Source organism: Varanus komodoensis, unplaced genomic scaffold (assembly GCF_004798865.1).
Source record: "Varanus komodoensis strain SLA01 unplaced genomic scaffold, ASM479886v1 scaffold36, whole genome shotgun sequence".
Classification (NCBI taxonomy): Eukaryota; Metazoa; Chordata; class Lepidosauria; order Squamata; family Varanidae; genus Varanus; species Varanus komodoensis.
In genome coordinates, this window is record NW_025335873.1 from 8,961,696 (window position 1) to 8,987,396 (window position 25,701).

Here is a 25,701-nt window from a genome sequence, read left to right on the forward strand (position 1 = left end):
GAGAGAGAGAGAGACCGAGACCGACCGACCGACCGACCGTCCGTCTTCGGCCCTGTTTCACCGACATGTTAGCCCAAAACTTGTCTCTCTTGCCTCCCTGCAGGACAACCAGTGGTATGAACTCCTGGACACCCTTCTTAAATTGCCCATCCCCGAGCCGGCCACTTCTGTTCATCTCAGCGTGGTGAGTGACACAGCCAGTCTCCGCATCCAGAGCAGCTCATCTAAAATGGGAAAATGGGAGAATGCTTCGCTCTTTTAAGAGTGCTGGGGAGCGGGTCCCATTGTGCTGAATGGACCTTCTCTCTGAACTGGAATGTAGAAGATGGCGGGGAAGTCTAAGAGGAAGCCCAAGGTGGCTGCTTCTCCTGCCTTCCGCCTCCCCCCAGGAACTCTTGGATGCCCGCCTGCTTACCGCTTTTCTGCCAATCCTCTGGAAGCAGAACGGTCGGCACCATGAGCGGCTAAGGGCGAAAACTCAGGGTCTGTCTGATAAAACAGTGCATGTTTTAAGTTTCATTTCAAGCAAAAGAAGCCACAGGATAGAAATGCTTTAAATCCATGGAAAACAGTGCAACGAGGCCAACCCTTTGCTTCCTCCATCTCTTCCCTTTTCTCCAGCACTCTTACTTCACTGTTCCCGACATCCGAGAACTTCCCAGCATACCCGAAAACGTGAGTAGTTTGTCCAGGGTCATTGTACTGCACCATCTCTGTACGCAAATCATGGGAAATCACGCAGGAAAGAGGAGGGAGGGATCCGCTGGCCAGAAGATCCATGAAAGCGTTTTGGGATCGCAGTCCTGTATGAGGGACATGACAATTTTGATTGTTCCGTTCTGATGTTTCCTATCACCCTTCGGGCGTGAATTCTGCCTGTTCTGAGGGCTTTAACCCTGAAAAAGATGTGGCTCAGTGGATCAGCATCCGTGAAGCAGTGGCCTTTCCTGGCTGGGGGCCTCCAAAGGATTTGGGTGACGTCCCCCCGGCTTCCTCCCCTTTGGTGCCTTTCACACACAGGCGGTCCAGGCTGACGTGGGTGTTGGTCCTAAGGGCCTCATGGGAATAGTTTTAAGCCGTAGTCTGTACAGGTAAAAAGAAGAAAATATGCAGCGAAACTAAGACATGTGAGGCTAGCTGTAAGAGTAAAATAACTGCTTAAATTAACAGATGAGCTCCACTGTTTGGGAAATGCAGAAGCCAGTCTAAATGGGAGGCTCGATTTAAAGCAGCGATTCAAACTGGGCGTTGCTCTTGCTGATGAAAAGCCAGAGTGACCTTGTGTTAAATCGGTCCACCCCGCGTGCAACTGTGATTCCTCGGGAGTAGCTTTGTGCAGGCGGAAAGCTCATGGGTGCAACCGCTTAGACGAGCGTTCAAAAATAATCTTTTATCCCGGCTGGGAGGGAATGGAGGCCCTTCCAGTCCCCCCATTCATGCTCCTTGTGGCTGGTTGCGCTCAGTACCACATGTTTGCGTGCACATGTTGGTTTCAGAAGCATAGGCTCTTTTTCTTCTTCACCGGTGCCTCTTCTGTCTGCCAGGACTCATTGGCAGGAGGCCCAGCGTATGATTCAACTTCCCATAACATTCACGCTGTAGACTTTCTGAATGCCTGTGAATCAAAGGATGCTATAAAACTGAAGGCTTTGGGCCAAGAAGACTTGGAAAGGAGTTTAAAGCTGCATGCTCAGGGTGTGGGGAAAAGGGGGCTTCTGCTGGCCGAAGGCACCGTCCTTCGGAGAGGGGGAGCACGCGCATGCGTCGGGCCGGGGAACGGAGGGTTAGTGCAATGCTGCATTGGGGTTTTTTTGGGACAAACGTGTCTTAAAGATGCGATTTTTGTTTGCGTGTGCGCGCACTCTGCAAGCTTCCGTTCAGCGCTGCCTGTGTGTCTCTCGGAGCAAAGAGAAGAACAGGCAAGACAAATGCAGGGACTCGGACTGTGTTTTTGCTGGACTGCCAGCTCTTCTGCCGTATTTATCCCTTTCGGGGCTCTTCCCAGCCTCGTCTTTTTTGCATCTGCTCTGACTGTGCCGCAACAGTGCCGAGCGCAGCCGGTGCAAAGACGCCTGAGCTCGCGCAGTGGTTCCTCCCCTCGCCGCTGGCAGCTCTAAGACCAAGACTCGCCCTGGGCAAAGTCGCCGGGTTTTGCAATGGCCTTTGTGGCCGCAGGGAAGGACCGAAGAGCCAAGCAGGTGAGCAGAACCTTCCGGGAGATGGCGCCTGGCATATTTTTGACTTTTATTGTCCATTGATCCTTCGAGCTTGGTTCCACTAAAATAAGATTTAACCTTCAACCCTAACCTTCCAGCCTGCGTATTTGCCTGTGTCTCTCTCACATGGCGTAAAGAAGCTGGGAGGGGGAGACCATCCATCTTGGGCAGTCCAATGCACTGGCATTTCCTCGCCCTCGAAGACACTTTTCTCACAAGAGCTCGGTGCACCCTCCCTCAGCAGACCAGCTCTGCTCTGCTCCGTTTTACCCTCTTCTTCGGAGACGTCAGCCTGGGTGTTTGCTCCTCACAAGTAGGCCCATTCTCTTTGGCAGTCTCCCTGCCGTTTGCCCGCTCCGCTTCCCATTGCTGCTGTCTGGGTGCGAGCTGCCGGAGCTTTCCAGGCGGTTGGGCCACTCTCCTTGCTCCCCTCGTGGCCGTCGCTGGCCCTCCGCACACCGGCTAATCCCGTCTCCCAGGAGTGCCCGCGTTCTGCTGAAAGGAAATACACTGTTGTAAAGTTTCTGGACTTGTCACTACATCGAGTGTCCCGGAGAACGGCTGTCAAGCTCATCAAAACCCCATTAAGCACTCAAGTCCTTTCCTGCGTTTCCTTCTGTCAACTTATTTTTCTTTTAGCCAAGCTTTCCATTTTGCCGTGGCTCGTTTGGAGCACTCGTTTCTGGCCGGGGTTCTCAGCCCCCGTGGCCACGGGACGTGCCTCCAAGTCAGCCTGTCCTCATGCGTGGTGCCCACTTCCTCACTCTGACACCCGCAGATGTGTTAGATGGCAGCCCCCATAACTGATTTAGGGAAGCTGTGCGACTGCTGGGGGTCACAGTCCCGAGCACAGCCGAACGATCCTGGTTGAAGATACCGGCAGCGCGCCATCTTGGTGGCTCCACATGGAGGACATCGAGCGACAAGATGGAAGTTCTCCTGCAGAAGCTCCGCCGAAATCCGCGTTTTGGGGGAGCTGCGGGTCTTGCGCGCAGATCCCCCTGCGAGAACCTCGCAAGGGATCGTGTCCCATCTCGCCGTGCAAGAGGTGCTTGGATCTTTTGCCATCCACGCCCACCATGACTTGGGCGAGTGTGTTGTGTCCCCTCCGCGTGCTGCTTTTCCGCCACCGCTGCCAGGCCACGCAGCAGCCGCTACGGCTTCCAAGACGCAAACGCAGATGGGATCAGAACCACGGGAAAAACGGGTCTGCCAGTCGAGCGGGGTTTTGATCAAATCTGTTCGCTCTGCGCTCCCTCCTCCCTCTACCTGCACGTGATTGTGCCCTTCCTACCTCCAGCTGTCTGGGGAAACCAGAGGAACACCAGTATTCCGACACAGCCCTGATTAACCAGTGTGTGTTTGTTGTTGTGTCTTTAGAAACGCACGCACACACACAACACAACAGAGCTTTACAAAGGCCATGCTTAATTTTTTTGTCTGTAGCTTTTCCCTTTGTATTTGGCCAGCAAAGCTGTGGAACATATTTCTGCACAGTATGAAGCTTCTTGGCAAATTTCTCGGGCCAAATATTGGGTTTTTTTAGCGTTAACTTTGGATCTGTCAAAAGTGGTAATAAGCACTCTGGGCATCTCCTTGATTCTGAATCCTCTTTGCTCTTTGTCATCTTTTGGGGGATGTACATAAATGAGTCGGTGTGTGCAGGCTCATGTTCTCCAATTTACTCCGTTTTCTAAAGGTTTAAGGCCCCACTTGAATCCGTAATGAGCCTGGATGTGTTTTCATTAATGCAGTTGCTTGTGCTCGCGCTTTGCCTGGCCACTGGGAGGGGGCCGCTTCCCCGAAACTCGCCACCCCAGGGTCCACACGCCCCCCCCCCCATTCTGCTGCGTCGCTGGGGGGTGTCACCTGTGCGACGCCTGTGAGTTGGCACGTCCCCAGCAGGCGGAGTTGGAGCGGCTCTGGAAATGGCAGCTTACGCCCGCCACAGGCCTCGCTAAGGTTTTTCTGGAAAGGGGTGCTTGCGGGCAGTGGGACAGAGCTCCCCTTCCCCAAGACTGCAGGTCGTTCTGCTTCACGCTGGGCAAGCCATTCCTTTTGGTACTGCTCAGGAGCTGGAGCTTGCCGGGCAGTTTGCAAAGATTAAAAGCCTAGAAGCACACCATCAAAAGTATTTACGTGCAACACACCGAGACAGGCTTGTATTTTGTTTATTTATTTAATTTATTTAATTTATTTAGAGGTTTTGTATGCCGTCCCGTCGCTTAAACTTTGGGCCAGTCACAGCCTCTCAGCCCAACCTACCTCACAGGGTTGTTGTTGTGGGGATAAGATGGAGGAGGAGATGTAAGCTGCCTTGAGCCCTTTGTAGGAAAAAGGCAGGATATAAATTGAAAAATAAAATTGAAAAATAAAATAAATAAACAAACAGATTACAAAAATACAGATTATACAAATTAAAAACCCGATTCCTTCCGGCTGCAAATTGAAACCTATAGTTAATATTAAATGTTATTAAAATATTGTTTAAATAAAGAGGTCTTAGCCTGGCGCTGAAAAACAAATAACGACAGTATTGTATGTCTGAAACAGTTTTAAGCTGTCATCAGGACCGAGTTAAAGGATGCTGTGTTTTATTCTATTTTATCTTATTGTTTAACCGTCCCAAGACTATGGCGAGGGATAGTCTAAAATCGTTTTAAATAAACAGATAAATGATAAACTCTTGCCCTGGGGGCCCGATGCCCAGGAGGAGGGGGAGGAAGCCTTGCCTTGGTATGAACAAGGGAGCTGTGTTGGTGCAGGCGGGCCTCACTGGTCCATCCCGGAGAAGACCCCATCCTTGTGCCGCTTTGCAACCCGCCCTCCGAGGAGGCGTCTGGAGGAGCAGCGTGGGTGTCATCCCGGGAACGGCAGGAGAGGCCCCCATCCCTTCCCAGCAGCAGGCCCTGTCCCGTCGCCCGCCCCCTGTGCCCGTTGCCGCACCAGAATGCAAGCTCTCTCTCTCTCTCGCTCCCTAGAGAAACCTGACGGAGTACTTCGTGGCGGTGGACGTCAACACCATGCTGCACCTGTACGCCAGCATGTTGTACGAGCGGCGCATCCTCATCTGCTGCAGCAAGCTGAGCACCGTAAGTTGGCCGGGCACACGCTGCCGGCGCAGCCGCTCCGGGGCCCTGCAGAGGAAGCGCCCTGGGTGGAGGCGGCCGCCAGGGAGGCCGGGGCTGGAGCAGAGGCGGGCCGGGGCGGCAGGGTGGCTCCGGGCCCCTCGCCGTGCCCACCGGAGCCAGTCCCCTACCGTGGAAGGTGTGGGGGAAGGCCGGCCCTGCTCCCCGGCAGCTGGGCTCGCATCGAGGCAAACGCGGGCGCCCAGCTGCTTCACGACCCTTTTCCCGTGAGCGCCTCCAAGCCATCGGAGAGCTTCGGCGAGCTTCGGCGAGGGCCGGCTTCCATCTGCACAGCACCGCTCGTACGGTGGCGCCCAGGACCGTCTTCTCAGAGGGCAGAACGTGCTCCCGGCCCCCAGGGCTTTCCTTCTCCCGGATAAAAGCGTGGGGCAATTTTGACCTGGGTGTCCCTGGCTTAACCTCCCTTGCATAATAGTTAAGATAACATGGGGTGCCCCTGAAGTGCCCAACGTGGGGGGGAGAAAGTGGGATGCGGGGAACTGGAACGCAGCGCTTACCTGCGCCCCGGGACTCGGGTGCGAGGCCGGGCCCCTTGCCTTTCCGTGTCCGTGCCGTCGCCAGCAAATGTCCTGCCTGAGGCAGCCTGCAGCAGGCCCAGCTCGGCCGCCCCAGTGCCCAGCTCTGCGTGTGCTCCAGCAGCGACGTCAGCAGCATCCCGGGGCTCGCCAGAACCCTCTCCGGGCACGGGGGGCTGCCCAGACGCCGCGTGGCCTTTGAAGCGCAGTGCTTCCCTTGCGTACAGGTGTTGTGTAGTATTTATGCAGCGCTAGCAACGGCTTGTTTTGCAGACCCTATAGAAAGATCGTACACCATATAGGTAGGTAATTTCTCTTTTTGGCAAAAAAAGGGATAAACGATGCTTTCAGATGGATCTTCTTGTGACCTCCTCTTGATGAACTCTGATGGCGGATGATAAGAAGCGCATTTTTCGCAATTTTGCTTGATAAGGATGCAGCTCTGATGCTACTTAGGGTCCATCAAGTACCTGGGAGATGAAAGTGGCTGCGCTCTCCGAGAAACATCTACTCTAAAAATGGCCCCGTATCATTACTTAAAAAACAACAACACGGCACTGCACCTTGATTCAGTTCAAAGTTTAGATTTGTATCTGGAGGTTTTTGCAGTCAATATGCCTGTGCTTTTTTAAGACGACTGCGAAGAAGAAAATATGAACTTTTCCTTTCTGGTTGCTCTGTAAATGGATATCGATTGGGTGTGTTGTTTTTGTGTGCTTTGGTTTTTCTTCACAAATGGTGAATGAAATATTTTCTCCCTGACACCATGGAGTTAAATAGCTGAAAGATGCTTTTCTGGCGCTATTAGCTGACTTCTGAGTGACACCATGGTCCCGGGGCTGGATTTTGCTCGTGTGGTGCGCAGCTGTGTTACGGACAAGCAGAAAAAAGGGGCTGGTTTGGAAAAAGGAAATCAACAGTGTTGAAGTTATTAGAGAAGAGAGACCAGCATCTGTTGACAGGAGGGGAGAGACCACAGTCAAGGTCTGAAACTGACTGCATTGACTATGGACTCTTTTTATAAAGCGGAGTAGGGTAAGGCTTCGTCAGAAAACTTTGGTTAGCCCTTTTATACGTACACTGGAAATTTTAGACTTCTGCTTGCTTCTTTCTTCGTCTGTGGATACTTCAGTTCCTGTCTTTCTCATTCCAAGTTATTTTGAAAGCCTTTCTTGCCATCTAGCCTGACCCCCGGCTCCAGCCGGCTCCGCTCACGACATGCCCACCATGTGCATGTCCAGCCTGTCCTTGGACACCCTCCCCGATGTTGTCAGATTACTGGGCTCAATCAAATCATTGAGCTGCTGTTGAGGTCAGATTCCAGAGAAATAAGCCTTATTTATTTATACATGTATTTACAGGCTGCTTAAAATTACAGAGGCCCTTTCTGGGCAGCAATTTAACTTTGGGCAGCTGGGAGGTGTTTACAGAGGGATGGAGGGCCCAAATGTCATCGTTTGGCTCTTTGGGAATGGGGCTCAGGCCAGGTTGGTTCTCCCGTTTGCTTTGGTACTCGCCAGCTTGATTTTCTGAGCTGTTCATAAAACTAACAGGCAGTCCACGCCAGGATCTGAACTTAGAATTGTGCAGGCCGGTGGCTGCCCCAAGTCTGGAGGAAATGCAGTCAGGTTTGTCCGGTGAGCCGAGAGGCCTGGCTTCTTACCATTCCCTAACAGAAGGAGTGGGTGCCAGTTTGGCAGCTCTGAGAAGCTGCCGGCCGGGACAGAGTAAGGAGTAAAGGTGGCAGAGGTCTCACACCCGCTCTGGTCAGTGCTAGTGCAAGAGGTCACTACCATCCGTGTCGCACTTTTGGAAGGGAAGACGGGAAGTTCCCTTCACGGCATCCAGCCAGTGGCAGGGATTCCCCAGCAGCCTGTTTGCCGTACATTTCTTAGATGTATTTAGGTTCTGGCTAATTGGGCATTGCTCTTTCAAGTGCAGGGTTTTTAATTAAAATGCAAAGCTCGAGGGAAGCGGGGAGAGGTCCTTTTCAGACTGGCTGAGGCAGGAGATGTCCCCCCCACTTGGTCTTGTTATCAGCTAAGAAGTTGGGCTCACGTAAGCAAAGAGGACAGAAGGCAAGATCCAAGGACAGTGACCTCACACCTGTGAAGTCCTCTCCACCTCTGCCAGAAATGGGAATCAAAACCTTATCTAGGTTACCTTGCATTTTCTTCTGTGAGTAGCCATTCTTGTTTCCTCCTCCCTTCATGGCTTTCGAAACCAGTTGAGCTATAATTTTCGCTTAACATGAGAGGCTTGTGGGTCTATGCACAAGAAGTAGCTGGAGGATGTCTCCCTTTGTTTGGACTGTGCGAACATTGCGTTGATTCGCCAGGTATGGATGCGTGCAAAGGGGGGGGTTTCTGGAGAAGCTAAGATCCCCCCCCCCGCAACCTCTCGCTGCACCTTGCTCAGGTATTTTCCACCTCTGTTGCAGCTGCATTGCCCCACACCCTAGTTACACAATACACGTGTTGTCTTTGAACCAATTCAGAGAGAGGGCAGGAAGTATTACCCTCACTCTGAATAGGCTTCAGCTTGTCACACGGGTAGAACTAAAGCCAATTCACGCGTTTCAGAACAAGGCCTGTGCTCTAAATGCATGCTAGGGAAAAGCTGTTCTGTTTGCAACCCTTCCGCCGCAGAATTGCCGACGCGGAGGAGGTATTTTGTAGTAGGCACATGATTTCAGGTTATCCTGCCCTCCTTTTTAGCCCGAAAGAAATACAGTCATTTGCCTCCTGGTTTAGGAACTGCTGCTAGAACACGCTCATCCTTTCCGAAGAGTGACTTGCTGGCTTCCTTGTTCACCTCCTTGCATTGTGTTAGCTTTTTGTGAGATTGCCGGTGTCTTAATATTAATCTGAAGCACAATCTCTGTTCTTTTCACCACCTGAAACGTGTCTTCCGAGAAACTGCTAGTTTGGGGTTAAATTCTGATATAACCCTCTTCTGAGTGGATGAAGCCTCTGAAAGAGTTGAGGAATAACTCAACAATAAGCTTTTATTATTCAAATAGTTTAATTTTCCACTATACTAAGAAAGCTGGTATTTATAGCCACAAAGGAGTGTGGCAAGAGCAGTGAATTAAGGAACATATTCCGTGTACAGGCCATTAGCTGTTTGCGCCCACTTTTAAATCCCGTGCCCCTCTCCCATTTCTCCTGGCAGGAGATTCGATTGCCGAAGTCTCTTGAGCTTACGGTGAAGACCACGTGCCCTCTTGTGAAGGGTTGTTAGCGGGCTCGTGTTTTGTGTTCAGTGACGGCCCATGAGGCTCAATTGATACCGTTTTCACGAAGTATGAAAGGGAGAAAGTTGGATTGCAATAGCAGAAAATTAGTATTAGCCGTTCGGGTAAAGCTGAACTCCTTTCGGGGCGGGTTGGGCAACGAGAGACAGGTTGCGGGATGCGCGCGACAACTTGTCCCGACCGTGTCGGGGTGCTTTGTGCTGAGCAGGCGCCCCTTCGTGCCCCGTCGGAGCCTCCGCAAGGCACCCGCAGCCCCAGCGGTCCCTCCGCTCGCCCGGCCTCCCGCAGCCGGGGGGCTCCTGGCGCTGGACGGCCAGCGAGGTGGGTGTGCGGAGGGCCTGGCCCGGCTGACCCTCTCCTCTTCGTGTCTTTCAGCTGACGGCCTGCGTCCACGGCTCCGCAGCGATGCTCTACCCGATGTTCTGGCAGCACGTGTACATCCCCGTGCTGCCCCCGCACCTCTTGGACTACTGCTGGTAAGGCCGTTGGCCGCCGTCCCCGGCTTGAGAGTGACGTGGCCGTCCCGCAGCCCCGCGGTTTTAAAGCCCGTTTTCAGTTCTCTCTTAAAAATAATACTGTGGCGTTATCTGTCGCAAGCAGGTGTACCGCGTGTCAGTATGTCTCTTAAGTGGCGGGGTCTGGGTGGCAGAGCCCCTCCTGCTCTCAGGCCCTTCACTGCGAAACCGTCACATGGAGGAGCTGAGCTGTGTTGCCGGGCTGTTGGCCCCCACCCTCAGCAACCCCCCCCCCCCAAAGTCAGTCCGGCTGGTGTTTGTACGTGCTCCAGGGTACAGGTGGGCGGCTGGGTGGGTTCTCCGATCAGCGTGCCTGTAGCCCGATTTCAGAGGGGGCCGCTGCGGATTCCCCCACCCTACAAAACCGGCATTGCTCGAGCCTGCCCAGGGGGCTTGGTCGCGGCGATCGTTGCCGTTGCGGTGTGCCTGGGAACAGCCGTGCCAAGGGCTCGCCGCTTCAGTCCTCAAAGAGAAAATTACTCGCAGCAGAATCTGATTATGCCGGAAGCCCCCGCTGCCCCCCCGCCCCGATTGCAGTATCCCATTGGCAAAAATATTGGTTAGTTACATACCTGTACTCAGCAGAGGATAAATAAAGGTTTCGTGCTCCCCTGCTCTGGCCTGCATTATCCAGCATATATCGCTTCTAGGTTTGGCAGCAGCTAAAATTTGCCAATAAACACCTGCCACATTTTTCAGAATAGCTCTTGAAGTGCCGCACCCCCTTCTCTCGGCAGCTTCCCCGCAATTTGCTCGCTGGGCTCACGCGGCGCCCCTTTCTCTCGATTCTGGTTCGCTTTGTGCCGCCTCGTGCTAATTTCGCGCCAGGGAGCCGGGTGACGGGGCGGGCAGAGGGGGGCCCGCTGGTTCCGGAGAGCCCTGCCCAACCCAGGGCTGGGAGTCCCGCTGGGCTCCATGTGGGCCTCGGGCGGGGGGCTGGGCGGGTCGGAGCCGCAGGAGAAGCAGCCGCGTCCCCGTGCGGGATAGAGTGGAGAAGCGATGGCAGGCGGTATTACGGGGAGAGCGATTCCGGTCCCGGTCCAGGTGCTCGGCCACGACGCGGCTGCTCCGCACGGAGGAGGCAGCTGGCTTTGCCCTTCCCGCCGGGGGACCATGTCTCACAACCGGTGCGGGCGGCCCTGCATCTTGTATCTTACTGTGTGTTCTCCGCAAAACCGATTCAAGTTTGCGGGGAGCAGGTGCTGTTCAACAAATAGGCACCCGGTTCCACCCCGGCAGCACGAAAATTGGTGGGTGCTTTGGGGGTGAGAGCACGCAGGGCAGGCATCTGGTGGGACGTGAATGCCATTTCGGATTTTTTCTGCATGGGGGGGCGGGGAGGGGAGGGGGGGTCCTTCGGGATGTGAAGCCGGCCAGCAGCCAGGTGGGTGTCTGCCGCATCCCACTGCTCTTGCATTTCGTATCCTCAAGAATTCCCCACTGGAATAAAAGCATAGAAGCTTTCCAAATGCATAAATAAAATAATAAAATAAAATAAAATAAAGTAAAATAAACAAGATTCTTCATGTAAGGATACCACTACATGGCATTTGGCAGCTTGTAAAATACGTGTATATCCCACTTTTGAATACAGGGGCATATAAATGGAAAGGGCGCGCCCTGTGCTTCCAGCCCGCAGAGAGGTTTGGCTGTGGGGCGGTGTAGAGAGGAAATAAAGGGCAAGAATACTTAGGTGGCGACCCACAGCGGTGCGCGGAGGCCCAGGACGGCCAGCCAGGGGGGGCACGCACGAGCGCTGGCGGCTCGCAGGGCATCGCAGCCCCAGGCGTGGCTGGCGACAAGCAGCCTGCCGTGCTGCTCCCGCCGCTCACGGTCCCGATCCCCGTGGAGGCTGGGACAGGCGGTGCGTGCGCCCTTGCCCCAGGCCCGCCGCTCTCCCCCGCCCACTCGCAAAGCCCCAGCGAGACCCTCCGGGGCTGTCACGCCAGCGCATCGCCCTGCCCCGGTGGAGGGCAGGTGCGGGCACGGTCGCCCCAAGCGGGGTTCGGATCACGCGGCACCTGCGTCTCGTGAAGCCGCAGCCTCCGCGCTGCCCCGGCTGCCGGTAATGGAACCGCACGGGCCCCGCCGCGGCTTGGGGTCCCTTCGCAGGTGGCTCGCCCTCCCTTGGGCCGCCTCGTGCCCATCTGAGCAGCCATCCTGGGTCTCGCACCTCTGCCGGAGATTTTGGTCTCGTTGGTGAGACCGATTTCTGGACATCAAGCCACTCGGAGGAAAAATCCTGCAGATTTTCATCTCACTGTTTCTTAAAAGAAGCATTGAGAAGAAACACTCTCTCCTCGCAAAGGCAATAAGATAATAAATTTTAACTTTATCACCTTGAATAAGCTTCTGTAGCTTCCATCATTATCTGCAAATGCCACGGAATTGGCATCCGATGGATAATTTCATTATCTGGTAAAAAGGGAAGGGGGTAGGGGGAAGGGAGGGGGGAGAACAGCTCCCCGGCTTCCGAGAAGGGAACCAGCAGGGATAACTGGCATTCTGCGCAAAGTGCCAGGAGCCTAAAACATGTAAATTTCAAGGAGGTCTGTTCCTCTGCGGATGATTTAAATGTTAAGTACATCTCTGTGTCGGAGAGACACTGAAAGGAATCTAAAAACTATTATCTCCTGCAGAAACGAACCCTCGGTGTCACTCGCTGCTCAGGCAGGGCCGGTTCCTAGTCATTTGCAAGACCAGCGGGTGCCTTTTCTTGCCTAATGGGCCTGCGCGGCCATAATTAACGCGCCGAGGGAAGCTGGCCGCTGCCAACTTTGCCTTCAGGTGCTGGTTGTGGGGAGCTGGGGGGCTGTGGTGTGCCCCGCACCAGGCCCCAGGGCTCTGCCGGAAGGCCGGGGCCCTGCTGAAAGGGGCTCAGCTGCTTTCCGTGGGGAGGCCGAGCGGCCGTTGTGACTGCCCGCCGTCCCGAGGAGAGGGGAAGGGTGGGCGGACGGAGGGCGAGAACCGAGCGAGCCAAACAGGCAAGCCAGAAGCATCGCTGGAGAAACCCTGTAATTACCGGGAAGGGTCTAATTGCACTGTTGCAAACACAACAACAGCTGACGTGAACTTTAATTAGAGCAGTAATCGCAAACTATACTTGTCTGGATAAATCAATTTAGCACTAATTTGTGTTCCATAAATACATTCCCCCCCAAAATAGCTTCGTCTCTTCCTGACACGGTGCGTGGATGCAGGAAAGGTGCTTCTGGCCACGAAATGGCGGCCTGCTTCGGCCACCTCCGCTCCGCTGTCGTCTTGCCCCTTCTTGCCGGAGAGTAAGCGGGCATGGGGAGGGGCCCCTCGCGGTCCAGGAATGAGCGCTTTCTCCTCTCCTTTGTCTTCGAGCTGAGTTTAAATTTTGAGCCTTGATTCGGTGTTTGGCTGTTTTCTTTGCAGCTGTGACAGTAGAAAGAAAAGAGCAAAAACAGAAGCAGATGGTAGAGGGAAAATTTTAGTGATTGACGGCTCCATGAGGCTGGGTGCTTCTTTACCTCGCCAGCTTTTATCGACGTGGATTCCGCCGGCGGATGGTGGCGTGAGGCCCTGTGGACGGACCAGGTGCTTGGATCACCGACGGGTCGCAGTCCAGCCCTCCAGCCCGTGCGCCAACCCTTCCAGGGTGCAGGATCGGTTCTCCCTCTGTCTCTCCCCCACCTCGGGGTAGCCAAGACGGCCGGCGTGGCATCCTGTGCCTGGCTCCCCAGGCTGCGTGGCCCAGCCCCTCCTCGTCTCTGACCGGCTGACGGCAGACCTGGCCTGCTCGTGGTGCAACGCACGCTTTGCATCCGACTGGGGACGGGCAGAAGTTACGCTTCAGGCTCGAGCGTTCGGCCAGTCTCGCCCGCATGACGCCGGGCCGTAGTTTGGCCTGAGCTCTTGTCCCGTTCTTTCCATATCCTCGTTTCCGTCCGTATGCTAAAAGGGTTACACCTGGAGAGACATTCCAAGATCCCGAGTCCTTTTGAAAACTGAAAAGGCTCAGGAGCAGCGTGCTTCCAGAGCAGAGCTGCGGAAGAACATTTGTGCTGCTACAGCGTTCGCGGCCCGACGCCGTGTGTGTTTGCTTGCGCATGGGCCAAGCAGGCCCCGGGCATCTTGAAGGCGAGGCTTCCTCCCTGTTTTACAAAACTTCTGCCATTGTTTTGGTGGATCATAGGCGTGCGACACACAAGCTCACCGCCAGAGTCAGTGTGCAGAAGAGAGGCGGGTGTGCGGAGTGGAACGGTGCTCGCCACGCTCTGTTTGCTCCTGAGTGGCTACAGATTCCCCCCGTAATGTCAGTTTTCAAAATTACTTTTTGTCCCAAGAAACAATATTTTCCCGCTGTTGCACTTGTGCTTCAAACCTCCCTTAATTTCACCTGCCAGTTTTCCAATTAGTGGCTGCCCACCTCTAGGGAGAGTGCGTAGAGAGGTCTCTAGTTAGCCAGAGGAAAAGAATTAAACTAATTGTAGAAATGTGGCTGTAATGAATGGGTGAAATGTTGCTTTTAAGTCCACAATATCCATATTCATGCTTCCCGGCTTCTTGCGTTCTTTGGCGCGCGATCGGCATTTTCCCATTACTGTGTTCTCATTGGGAGGCGGTGGAAGGCCGGCTGTTCCTGACTGCGTTGGCCATGACCCGAAGCCCAAGCTGTGTTTGTGCTTGTGTAGCGCCTGCACATGGGCAGAGCGAGTGAGTTTGGCTCCAGGCAGGCAGCTTCACCAAGAACTGGGCGACAGCACCTGCCAGGAATTCCTGCGTGTCAGGAATGGGCGGTCTTCCCATCCCGCCAGGCGGTCTTCCAGGGTCTCGGGCAGCAGGGGTCTTCCTCCGCATCATTTATTTAGTCCCTTTTGAGGGGCTTCTGCAGACGTCACACACACCTCCTGAGGGGAAGGAACATCAGCAGAATGTGCGAGCGAGCATAAAGCAGACACGGCCACGTGGACCCCTGAGCCGTCGGTAGATTTTACGGCCTCTGCTCGAAGGCTCCGCCTGAGCGGAAAGACCTGTGTCAGATCACACAGCTGACTGAAGGAAAAGCAGGCGCAAAGAGATGCTTTTCAGAAAGCCGCCTCAGGTGCCAGAACTGAAGCAGATGGCGTGATAAGGGCGGGTTAGGGGACTAGTGGCTGGAGAGCAGCACTTGCGAAGAGGATCTCGGGGGGCTGGTCGACTGCAGCTGAACATGAGCCGGCCGTGTGACGTGGCGGCCAAGAGGGCGAACGCCACCCTGGGATGCATAGCCAGAAGCGTGGCTTCTAGGCCGAGAGAGGTGTCACTGCCACTCTGTAGGACTCTGGTGCACCCGCAGCTGGAGTATCGTGTTCCGTTCTGGGCCCCTCATTGCAAGAGGGGTGTCGCAAGGTTCGAATCGGTGCGGTGAAGGGCCACTGGGATGGGGGCCGGTTTGCAGGGGATGCCGTACGAGGCGAGGCGGAGGGAGCCGGGCCTCTTCAGCCTGGAGAAGAGGAGACTCAGAGGGGGCCTTTTGGCAGCATGCAGGTATGTGAGGGGGTGTCGTGCAGAGGTGGGTCGTGACCTGTTTTTCCCGGTGGTGGAGGAGCAAAGTACCGGTGGAGCAAAGCTCAGGGAACCAAGATTCGAGGTGGATGCCAGGAAATGCCTCCTGATGGTTAGGACCCCGAGGACATGGAATGGGCTTCCACAGGAGGTCGGTGAGGCCCCATCGGTGAGGGTGGTCAAGGATAACGGTGTGGTTTTCAGTGTGGCACCGTTGACTTCTGTCCCCACCTCCCTTCACAGTGGCATGCAGTAGTTTCAAAATAAATGCTGAAAGCATACTCTCAAACTTTGACCTGCAATTCTTCACCAATATTCGCTCTGCCTTTGTTGAAGCTTCTGTAGGATGCAGGACACCTAGTTTATGGTGTTAAGAATACTTACATATCAGCGGTGTTAACTTCTGGGAATGTTTCTGTTCTTTTTATTTAAATTTTAGTTTTTTGGGGGTGGAATTCACCCCCCAAAATGGGGTGAATTCCATTTAATGGAATTTTTTAATGGAAAAAAATAGTAATATAAGCGTGCAAATGTTAACACACCATAAACACTAAACAGCAGAGAAAGCTTTCTAAATAGACAGCCTGGCTGAATAAACAAAAATACCGACTTTTTATGATCGTTGCATGTTGATCAATAGCTGAACCGCTCTGGGAAGTTCAAAGCAATCTGCAGCTTAAAGCTTTCAGTCTAAGGTGTTGTCATTCCGGCATAGGGTGCCCAAGATCTCTCTGCAAAACATGAGCGCGTTGGACATTGTTCTAGTTGCCCAGAGCACCCGTTGGCAGAATGCAGAGAAGGAGGCCCTGAAGACACTCAGTTGGCCAGTGGAACCAGCCGCTGCGGAGTCCAGAAGTCCTGGTGGGACCTCCAGAGGGTTCATTGCTCCAAAAGCAATGCAGGGGGAAGAATATGGCATTTAAAAGACCAGCACGTGTGTTGCAGCACACGTTGTCAAGGACCAGGGTCTACAAGACTTATTAATTAGGCTGCAAGTTTAATATCTAGGGTACCCCCAGACTCTTCATTGTTTCTCCCTAAAAGCTCGTTCTCTTCTTGCTCACTGGCATGTGAGGCTTTCTGACGAACGTCTGCTCCTTCCAAGAACCCACTCAAAATTCAGGGCTTGTTTTCTCCCGCACATGACTTAATTGCTCATGTGTTCGTTACTCACCACTGGATGCGTGAATGCCCTCCACCAGAAACGGTCCCATGGGAAGCGATCGGAAAGTCCCGTGTCTGGCTCCTGTTGAGCGGCAATTCATTCACGCCTCCAGGCCACCTCTCGGTGCTGCAGTCATCGGTGGGTGGACAAGAGGGTGAGGAAGGGCAAACCCCCCCCCCCAGGGTCTGTCGTCCGGGGTCCGTAGGATGGAGCCGCGATCATTTTCTCCACATCCCTCTGAGCCACGTCGTGATGTGCAATATCCGAGCTGTTTTGACTCTGACATTCCTATTAGATATTTTGTGGTCCCTCTTGCGTTCCTTGATTAATGGAGGAAGACTGACAGAGCAACACAAAGCAGTTAATTAAGTTTTGCAGTTCTGACTTTTCCTTCCCCGCCCCCCCCGCCCCCCTTGTGACAGACGGTTCTTCTGGATGCCACAGCGAAGGCCCGGTTTTATCGAATTGTGAACTCTCCCTGCACTTTTCATTATACTTGCCGAGGTTCATGAGATGAGACATTTGCAGCCTTAAGACTTCCTGCCGAGTTTTAGACTTTGCATTCTTGACATTGAAGCTGTCGTGTTGCCGAATCTACTTAATTAGGAACATATTCGGCTCCCCGTCTGCTTCTGGAGGGGGGCGGGCAGCACAGCCGGCCACTTGCCCGGGGAACGGCGGAGTTATGTGCGGCTAAACAAATAGCCGGCAGCGTTGCGTCGAGACTGGTCTGGTGTGCAAAGGTACTGCCTCGCTCTGATCATTGAAACGTTAGGATACGGCAGCGCGACGGCGTCCCAGGGTGTTAAAGAGATGCTGCGCCGTTCGTAGCACCGAATGGCGGCTTGTCAGCTTCCTACCGGCCACACGGTTGGAATTCCGGCAGGCGCTTTGGAGCATCGCAGGAGAGCTCCAGAGAGGGCCGTTTTGAGTCAAGCGGGGCTCGCTAAACTTCGGTGGGAACGAAATGGATATCCTGGGACGAAAGAGGACGGAGCCGTAGAGGCAGGTCGGGGCGAATGGACCTCTGGCTGCACTGCCCGGAGCACGTGCTCCGTCCTGCAAGGGGGGGGGGGTCTGGCTAGGCCGCAGCCCTGCCTGTTGCTCCCTGCCTTTCCCCCTGCAATTCAGGGCTGAGGACTCGCAGGCCCTGGGCCCTGATCCAGCCTTCCCGGCTTACCCAGGCGACTCTGCCCTGTTCCCCAGCCACGTGGCTCTTCCGCAGCTCCCCACCCATGGGAAAGCCTTTCAGAAACAAAGAAACAGAGCAAGTCAGAAGGGACCTCCCGGCCATCTAGTCTGACCCCCAGCTCCAGCCGGCTCCGCTCACGACATGCCCACCATGTGGACGTCCAGCCTATCCTTGAACACCCGCACCGATGGAGCCTCAACCACCTCCCATGGAAGCCCATTCCACACCCTCGGGGTCCTGACTGTCAGGAAGTGCTTTCTGGCATCCAAATGGAACCTTGGCTCCCTGAGCTTTGCTCCGTTGGAGCGCGTCCTGCCTTCCTCTGCAGGGGAGAACAGGTCTCTGCCCACCTCCATGTGACACCCCCTCACATGCCTGTACGTCACCAACAGATCCCCCCTGAGTCTCCTCCAGGCTGAAGAGACCCAGTTCCCTCCGTCTCGCCTCATTTGGCACCCCCTGCAATCCAGCCACCGTCCTTGTGCCCTGGCTGCTCTGAGTCCGGGGGGAGGGGGGGATCAGGGGGTTTGGGTGCAGACATCCATGCCGTTGCGCATTTTCCCGCTTCTCGATCCATGCACCCTGTTGGGAAGATCTTCTGCAGCAATAATCCGACACGCCACCTGCTTCCATGAGCTCAAACCTATTTTTTTTTCTGTTTCGTTGCAGTGCCCCAATGCCCTACCTCATAGGAATACACTTAAGTCTGATGGAGGTAAGCTTAAACCGTGACCTGATTTCTCACACCTTTCGTCTCGAGCGCAGGATCCCCGCGGAAGTCAGTGTGCAGGAGGCTGCCCGGGGCCCCTTTCTCGTGTTCCAACGTTTCTTTATTTATCGGAGGTGGAAAAGGGACCCTCGCACACCCAGCTCGTGTCCAGCCTGTGCTCCACCTTAATTTCATGATAACTAGCAGGCTGCCCAGGGTATCTGGCGGCCACGCAACCTGGCCTTGCGATCCCACTTGTGGCTCTGGAGGCCTTCTGGGCTCCTCCATGCGATGAGCTTCAAATGGTCAACATGAGGCTTGTTTTAACGCTTGGCTGTTGTTCCTCCCCCGGCGGGCGAAGCGCTCGCCTGCAGTCGCCGTGTTTGTACATGCCTGCAGGAACGATGGTCCGTGTGGGTCCTGGTCATTCCATTCCATTCCCGGCTGGAATCTAACGGATCTTTTGTTGCCCGAAAGGCCCCCTCCCCTTTGGCACTTGCTCCGCATTCCCATCTGGAGTGTGGGCTACCCAGGAGCAGCGTGAGCCGATGCAGTGGCTTGGGCTACTTTGCACCGCAAGCGGGCAAGGTCCCCCCAAGAGAAAGCGGGGAGCCAGTTGGGGGGGGGGGCACCGTGCCCGCTCGGCCGGAAGCGTCCCTTGAGAGTGTACACTGGCCCCATCATCAGGAGGACCGGGGTCAGCCGGGCTCCCCTGGAGCAGGGGCGATTGTCTCCTGATTCGCACATGGGTGACACATTAAAAATAATAATTAGAGCGGTTCCTCCACACCACCGCATGGTGCCGCCCGTTCTGCCCTGTGGGAGTTCTCCCACCCCATTCCCGTGTGGTTCTGCTCTGGGTCCAGGCCGGGCGTTATGTTTGTGGATGTTCAATCTGCATTGCCCGTTGCTCGGCCGGGTGTCCATTCCAGGTGGCTTGCTGTATTTTAAAACACAGCAAGATCAAGCATAAAGAGGCGCTGCAGCCACGACGATGTAAGCAGAAGAGCACAAAAGAAGAAACACGAACTAAAACTGCTAGCTGAACTCATGGCTCCAGCGTCCGCCTAAAAGCGGTTCGTGAAGCCGTCAGTGGACTCGGGCCTGCCTCAGACGCAGCGAGAGAGGGTCCAAAGGCCAGGCAGGTGCCCTGGGGAAGGGGGGTCCTTGCGTCGCATGGCATGGCGTTTTGCCTAGATGCTCCCAGTCCCTTCCGCAGAAATGCCAGGCGAGCTTCGCAGCCCCCCCCCCCCGCTCTTAAAGTTCAAAAGTTCCTCTTTTGTGAGTCCGTCCTCCATTTTCAGTGACGGAAGCCGCCTTTCCCAAGCCGCGTGTGCGAGTCTGGCAGATGCTGTCGGTTACTGCATCCTCCCCGCCTTGCTTAGCTAGCTGGCTTGCTCCCCAGCAGAGCCACGGGTGGCTGGCCGTGTCGTTTTCCGGGCCTACGTGAGCAGGCTGCTCTCGGTGATCCAGCGTCCTCGCTCGGCGTGTGCGTGTGCCCCGGGTCCTGTGCACCAGTCAGGCCAGAGCGGCGCTAGCAAGTGCCGGGGTTCTCTCCAGCGTCCGCTCAGGTGCCGCTTCGCCTGCGGATTGTCCCTCGATTGGGGTTTTTGCATCAATCCCCTCGCGCCAACGGCAAGACGTGGCTGAGGCAGGGAGCTTGTCCCTGTGCCCTTCGCCCAGGAGCCCGCGCAAGAGAGATGGCGCATGTGTGCGCTTCCGCACGGGGAGGTTCCATCCCCAGTTACCTTGCACACGTACTCCTTGGACCCCTCCGGATGCCCCGCGTTGGGGGCCCCTCGGGGTCCAGCCGTGGCTTCGTGGTGAAGAGCACGTGCGCCACGTAGTCTCTGCTCCAGGTACAGTCCAGGTGCTCTCCCGTTAAAAGTATCCAGGTAACCAGTGACGACGGGGGACACCTCTCCCTTCCTGGGATGCTGAAACCTTGTGCCAGGTGCCCAGCTGTTCGATGATCTAATTTGGACTGGATCTAGGGAGCTTTCCTAAAGCCCAGCAGCCTGCTTAGCATCCTCACTTCCTTTTCAAAGGCGTTCTGGTTCTTCCTCGGAGTGGAACGCCCCGTTTGCCGTCTCTGCCCATCCTGTTGCTGAATCTTAAACTGCGCCGCTCTCGCTTGCTCTTGAGCTTCAGCGCGTGGTGCTCTCCTGACCCACACTCGACTCGCTCTGCTTGCTGTGTTCGGCTTTGCTTTCCGTGTTACCTGCAACGCTGCTCAGAACTTGCTCCAGTCCTCTCACGTTTCCTCTTAAAAAGAGCACGGCAAGGACTTCTTGGCTGCTTTCTGCTCAGAACGCTTGCTGTCGATATTTCTGCCTGTGATGAAAGCAGGTAGACTTTAGAGTAGGTTCTTTGAGTTGCACCGACTGTGGCCGACGCCGGGGTTAACCCCGTTAGTGCAAATAGGGAGGGGATATTTGAAGGTTAAAATACCAAGTATCCGTAGGTTGTTGCATTTAATTTGCTGTGGCTGGAAGGCTTCTCTCCGGTGAGATAAAGTAATCTCTGTTTTCGGACCTGTTTCTGATTTACAACCCCCCTCACTCCCCACCCAGAGCAGAATCCATGGAGCTTTGCACAAGTCCTTATTTTCCAGGGCTTCCTTCATCACCTAGTCAGTCATTCCATCTAAGACTCTTACTTAGCCATCCGTAAAACAACTTCAAAGGAAGAGCGAAGTTTGTAAGCCGATGCTTAAGCGAGGCTGGGTTTCGTAGCATGAATATGGAACACCCTTCGCAACACTAATTGAATGCATATTAGGGGACAATAGCACTGATAAATTGCCAGCAGATAAGATAATCTGATAATTACCAGCTATACAGCCAAGGCTGCGCCCTTCTACCTGGGGTTGTGGTTCTTCCCGGCCGGCGCGCTTTCCCTGGCTCTGATGGAGACGCTGCTCCAGAGTCCCAGCCAAGCCCGGCTGATACTGCCGGAATCTCACGGAACAGCCGTTGTGCCCGTCCCGTGTCCGTGTCCGTGCCTCCCGCTGACCCAGCCTGCCCACCAGGAAAGCAGCTTGCCGAGGAGGAAGGATCTCCGTCACTGCGGGGCAGGGCTCGGAAATCGTCCCGAAGGTCAGGCCCCGTGTGAGCAGGCGTCTGACGGGGTCACGGGAGCCGATACGACCCGAGGACGGTTCTGCTGAAAACGCAGCTAGGATAACATGGCTTGATGTACGAGAGCCGTGGAGGAGAGCGGGCGCTTGGTGTCCTGGGGGCTTCTGGGTGGACAAGGCTGGCAGGAAGCAGTCCTGGCCAGCGGCCCCCTCGTCCCTGCTTTTCCGCCTCGCCTCGGAGCCCTGCCCTGCCAAAGCTGGCCGGCTGTCACTCCACGCACGAGCAGCGACTGCCGGCTGTAAGGATTTTGGGCATCACCTGTGTAGGATGGGGGGGGGGGCGGGTTGCACATCAAGGTCAGCTGGCTGGCGGAAGCGGGGAGGACGCATGGGGCAGGTCAGAGGCCACCTGCCGGGTGTGGATCAAAGGGTTCGGGGGTCAAAGAGCACCCGCAGCTTAACCGTCCCGGCCTGTGGAGTGGCGCTTTCAGATTGTAAATCTGGGGGCGATTTTCATTAAAGTCGCTTAGGTGCCACGTCGGGCCGTGGAATAATAAAACGGGGCATCCACTCCGCTGCTCTCTCCCCGCCCCTTCCTGGCCACTGGCCGATATGTGTTTACCTGCATCACGGCCCTGATCTGTGGGCACCGACAGCCCGGCCCACAAACTACCCGCAAGCCCTCCATCTCACATTCAGGGCGATGCTCGGTGTGCGTGTATTGATCGGTTTTGCAAGATTCAGACCCTCTCCTGCAAAATAACGGGGTGGTGAACAAGACAGTAGGGAGCACTGTCTTCTTCAAAGCGCAGACTCGAACCCTTTTCCCGGCGCTAAAGCCGTGCCCGGTTAGTCATCCTTGTGACAAAAGCGTGGCTGAAAACGGTTGACTCTTGGATGCTGCATTTGTGCTTCTGTTAAAGTTTCGGTTTGTGGAAGTGTGGGGAGATCAGATCTTGGATTCTGGAGTTCCTCAGCTGAGCATGTTTGGGCAAGAAGAGGCCTTCGGGGCGCATGTTTCTCCCGCGCCCCCTTTCTGAAGGCTGTAGGGAGCAGCTCAGCCTTCGGTGGCTGGTCCTGCAGATAGCAGTATTTTCGGGGGCAGGGCTTGGCCCCTCATGGCAAGCAGTGCCGGCCTGACCTTGACGCCAAGAAAGCCGCTGTTGCAAGATGCTTGGGAACAGCTCTGTGTCTGCAGGGGTCAAGAAGGACCGAGTGACGGGCCAGAGCAGTCGGGGGAGAGGGATCCAGCCGTAAGCTGCCTCGAGTTCTTTAAAAAAGGAAAAGGCAGGAGATGCATCTCAGAAATAAAGGAACTGGTGGCAGAGCTAAATAACGCTTGGATGGGGTGCCTAGTCCGGTATGTTTTCGGCTTCGGTGATAACATGTCTCTCTCCTCCCAACTTCATCATTTTCAGAAAGTTAGAAACATGGCCCTGGAGGACGTGGTCATCCTCAATGTTGACACGAACACACTGGAAACACCTTTCGATGATCTCCAGAGCCTTCCAAACGACGTGGTAAGTGCATTCGCTGCTCCGTCTCGCTGGCCGTGTTCACAACCGCGTGGCTTTTCTCTGCGGGCTCCGTTTTCACTGTGGCTTGGAGGCCCGGAGGTGTCTGCCGTTGCGATGACTGGGCACCGATCCTTCCGTGCAGAGGAGACATCCTCCTAAAATCTGGTGCCGGAGCCGAGAGTGTCGCTCGTCTTGGCCAAAGCTGCATCGTGGCTCGGTTGAAGGACGCAAGCGACGCTGCAGCACTGATCCGCGCGTTCTCGTTTTTCAGAGCTGGGCAGCGGGGCCTGTGTCTACACTGCGTTTTTGATGGTTCCTGCAGAGTTCTTCACCTGCTCCCGTGCAATGTAGGACAGTGTGCTGCCCGTGGCCAGGGGCTCTCAGAGGCGCAGTGAGAGGGACCCGTCCAGCTCCGTCTGTTTCCGGCACATGCGAATGCCGCAGGCGGCACCTTGGTAGCACAGGCGTTATGGGCGTTCTCACCTGCGGGGGAGCAGGGGGCTTCCTAGCCAAAGCCTCCTTCTGCTCAGCTGAGCTTTGGGCGGTGTTTTAAACTGAGCCTTCTTTAATTTAATTTTAATTTATTAATTTTAATTTTTAAAAAATATTAAAACCCTAACGCTAAAATTAAACATTACATTACATTACATTACATTATTAAATTAAATTAAATTAAATTAAATTAACAGCGTCTTCTTGCCCATGTTCCAGCGGCAGTGCGGGCTCCAGAGTATGGAGGACGCTCAGCCGGGACACCCTCCACAGGGCTCCTTCCTCAGCCTTCTGGCCACCCTTCTTGATGGCCGTTCTTGCTCCTCATCCTCACCCTCCTCTTCCTCATGGCTACTGCTTGCTTGCTTGCCAGGGGCAGGAGCCTGGAAGAGGGAAGCCGTGAGACCAGCTGGGCTTCCTTTTTATTTTATTTATTTTTGGATTTATGTCCCGCCTTTTTCCTACAAAGGGCTCAAGGCAGCTTACATCCTCCTCCTCCTCCGTCTTATCCCCACAACAACCACCCTGTGAGGTGGGTTGGACTGAGAGTCTGTGACTGGCCCCAAGTCACCCAGTTGGCTCCATGGCTGAGCGGGGACTCGAACCCGGATCGCCTGAGTCCCAGTCCCGTGCTCTTCACCACAAAGCCACACTGGCTCTTTCCACCCTCATCCGCCCGCGAGAAGCGGGTGAACAAGAAGGTCGCGATGGGGAAGGAGTCACTGCTAGGAGCCCCCTGTCTGTACTGTGGACCAAAGGACGCATCCTGGCAACAGTTCCAGCTGCGGCTAGACCCTCTTCCCCCATCTTAGCTCTTGGTAACCAGCGTCGTGCCTCCCGGGCTTTTGCCAAGGCTCCCAGCTCGACTGTGCAGGCATCTGAAGGTACCTCTTGGCCGTGGATCACGCTGGAGGGGCCAGCGGCACCGTGGCTGGAAGGTCAGTCGGAGAACGAACGGCAGGCGTCGTTCCGTTTGCCTCCTGCTCCACCAGAACACTTTGCCCAGCGGCCAGACCGATTTCTGCAGCGTCCTCAAGCCCAATGCCAGCTTGAACGACCCTTTCCTTTCCCTCCCCTGCGTGATTTCGCACAGCCTGCAAAATTCACGGAATGGCGCAGCGAGGGGAGGATACGGGGAACCCCACAACCCACGGGCAGCAGGCATTTCTGGCTGATAATCAAGGATAATATTTGATTTTACCACCTTTGTGAATAGCACCGGGGGACATCTGACGGGACGTGGCCAGATTAACCCCAAGCTGAAAGGCTTGGCATGCCATAAACTTTAAAGAGACTTCCTTCCGGTCATTATTTCTTTTTATAACAAAAGAGAGCTGTGTCTTGCCAATTAAAACTTCTGCTTAAAGGCTATTCTTTTAAAAATATCATTTGTTCTTGTGACTGATTATCAGTATTTATTATAATTATTCTGCTTGTGCAGGGAGGAAGAGGACGAGGAGTGCGTATGTGGAGCCTCACAAAGGACGTGCTGCCAGCAAATTTAATTAACCAGTTTGGCGCACAATAAAATACTCCGTTTTGGGTATTCCCCTCCCCCCTCCCCTGAGGTGTTACTTAAATGCAGCTGGGTTTAATACTGTCTAAAAAAGCTTTTAGCAGTATCCTCCTGCTTGGAGGAATTAATGCCTTCCGCCACATCCTCTTCTAAATCCTCTTTCTTTTGGTACCCGTGTAGGAGAAGTTTCACCTCTGCTTCATGCTACGGCTTTGAGCACTGGCCCCGCTTCTCGTTGTGACTGGGTTCTTGCCGGCTTTTTCCAGGCTTCATGCCTTCGGAGCTCAGCGCAGGTCACGGGTTCCTGCTGTGGGTCGAACCATCCGCTGTCCCCCTGCCACTAACACGGCCATCGTTTCTGGTTACCCCCCAAAACGCGACGGAGGGGGAGCCGTTCCACCTGTCCTCCCGGTTTGAACAGTTCGGTCCCTGCATCTTACTGGGACCCTCGTTAGTATTCCCCCCTCGCTGTTGGATTCACCCCGCGGATGCTCTCGCCCAGGAGCCGCCAGGCCAGGACAGAGCGAAGTCCTGCTGGTGGAGCTGCCTCATCTCCTGCGCCATTTTCCCTGGCCGGGTCTAGCTGCGAGTCTTCTCCACCACGCAAGGAGCCATGCTCTTCCCCGAGGGAGGAGAGCAAACCAGGAGAAGACTGTCTGTGGCTCCTCGCCTGTGGCTGCAGAGCCGGGCAGGCGAAGGTCTTGGACCCCCGCTTGCCGCTGGGTCAACAGCGGGTGGACGGCCGAGCCGTCCCCCGGACCCGGCACGGCTTCCCTTGCGTCCGTTCTCAACGTCCCTGCCACCCTCCTCCCTGAGCGTGGATGCTGCAGAGTCTGTCTGCTCTCTCTATCCGCAGGGTTCAGATA

General features: G+C 55.0%; 1 protein-coding gene across 3 annotated transcripts in view; it reads left to right on the forward strand.

Moving 5' to 3' along the window:
- DENND1A (DENN domain containing 1A) overlaps positions 1-25,701 on the forward strand; it is a 197,236-nt gene that overhangs the window by 115,486 nt on the left and 56,049 nt on the right. For all 3 annotated transcript variants that reach the window (XM_044439857.1, XM_044439854.1, XM_044439856.1), the window contains exons 7-12: positions 104-184; positions 622-675; positions 5,198-5,308; positions 9,512-9,612; positions 18,192-18,237; positions 22,729-22,830. In XM_044439857.1, coding sequence (XP_044295792.1) covers positions 104-184; positions 622-675; positions 5,198-5,308; positions 9,512-9,612; positions 18,192-18,237; positions 22,729-22,830 — 495 coding nt within the window. The remainder of the gene's footprint in view (positions 1-103; positions 185-621; positions 676-5,197; positions 5,309-9,511; positions 9,613-18,191; positions 18,238-22,728; positions 22,831-25,701) is intronic.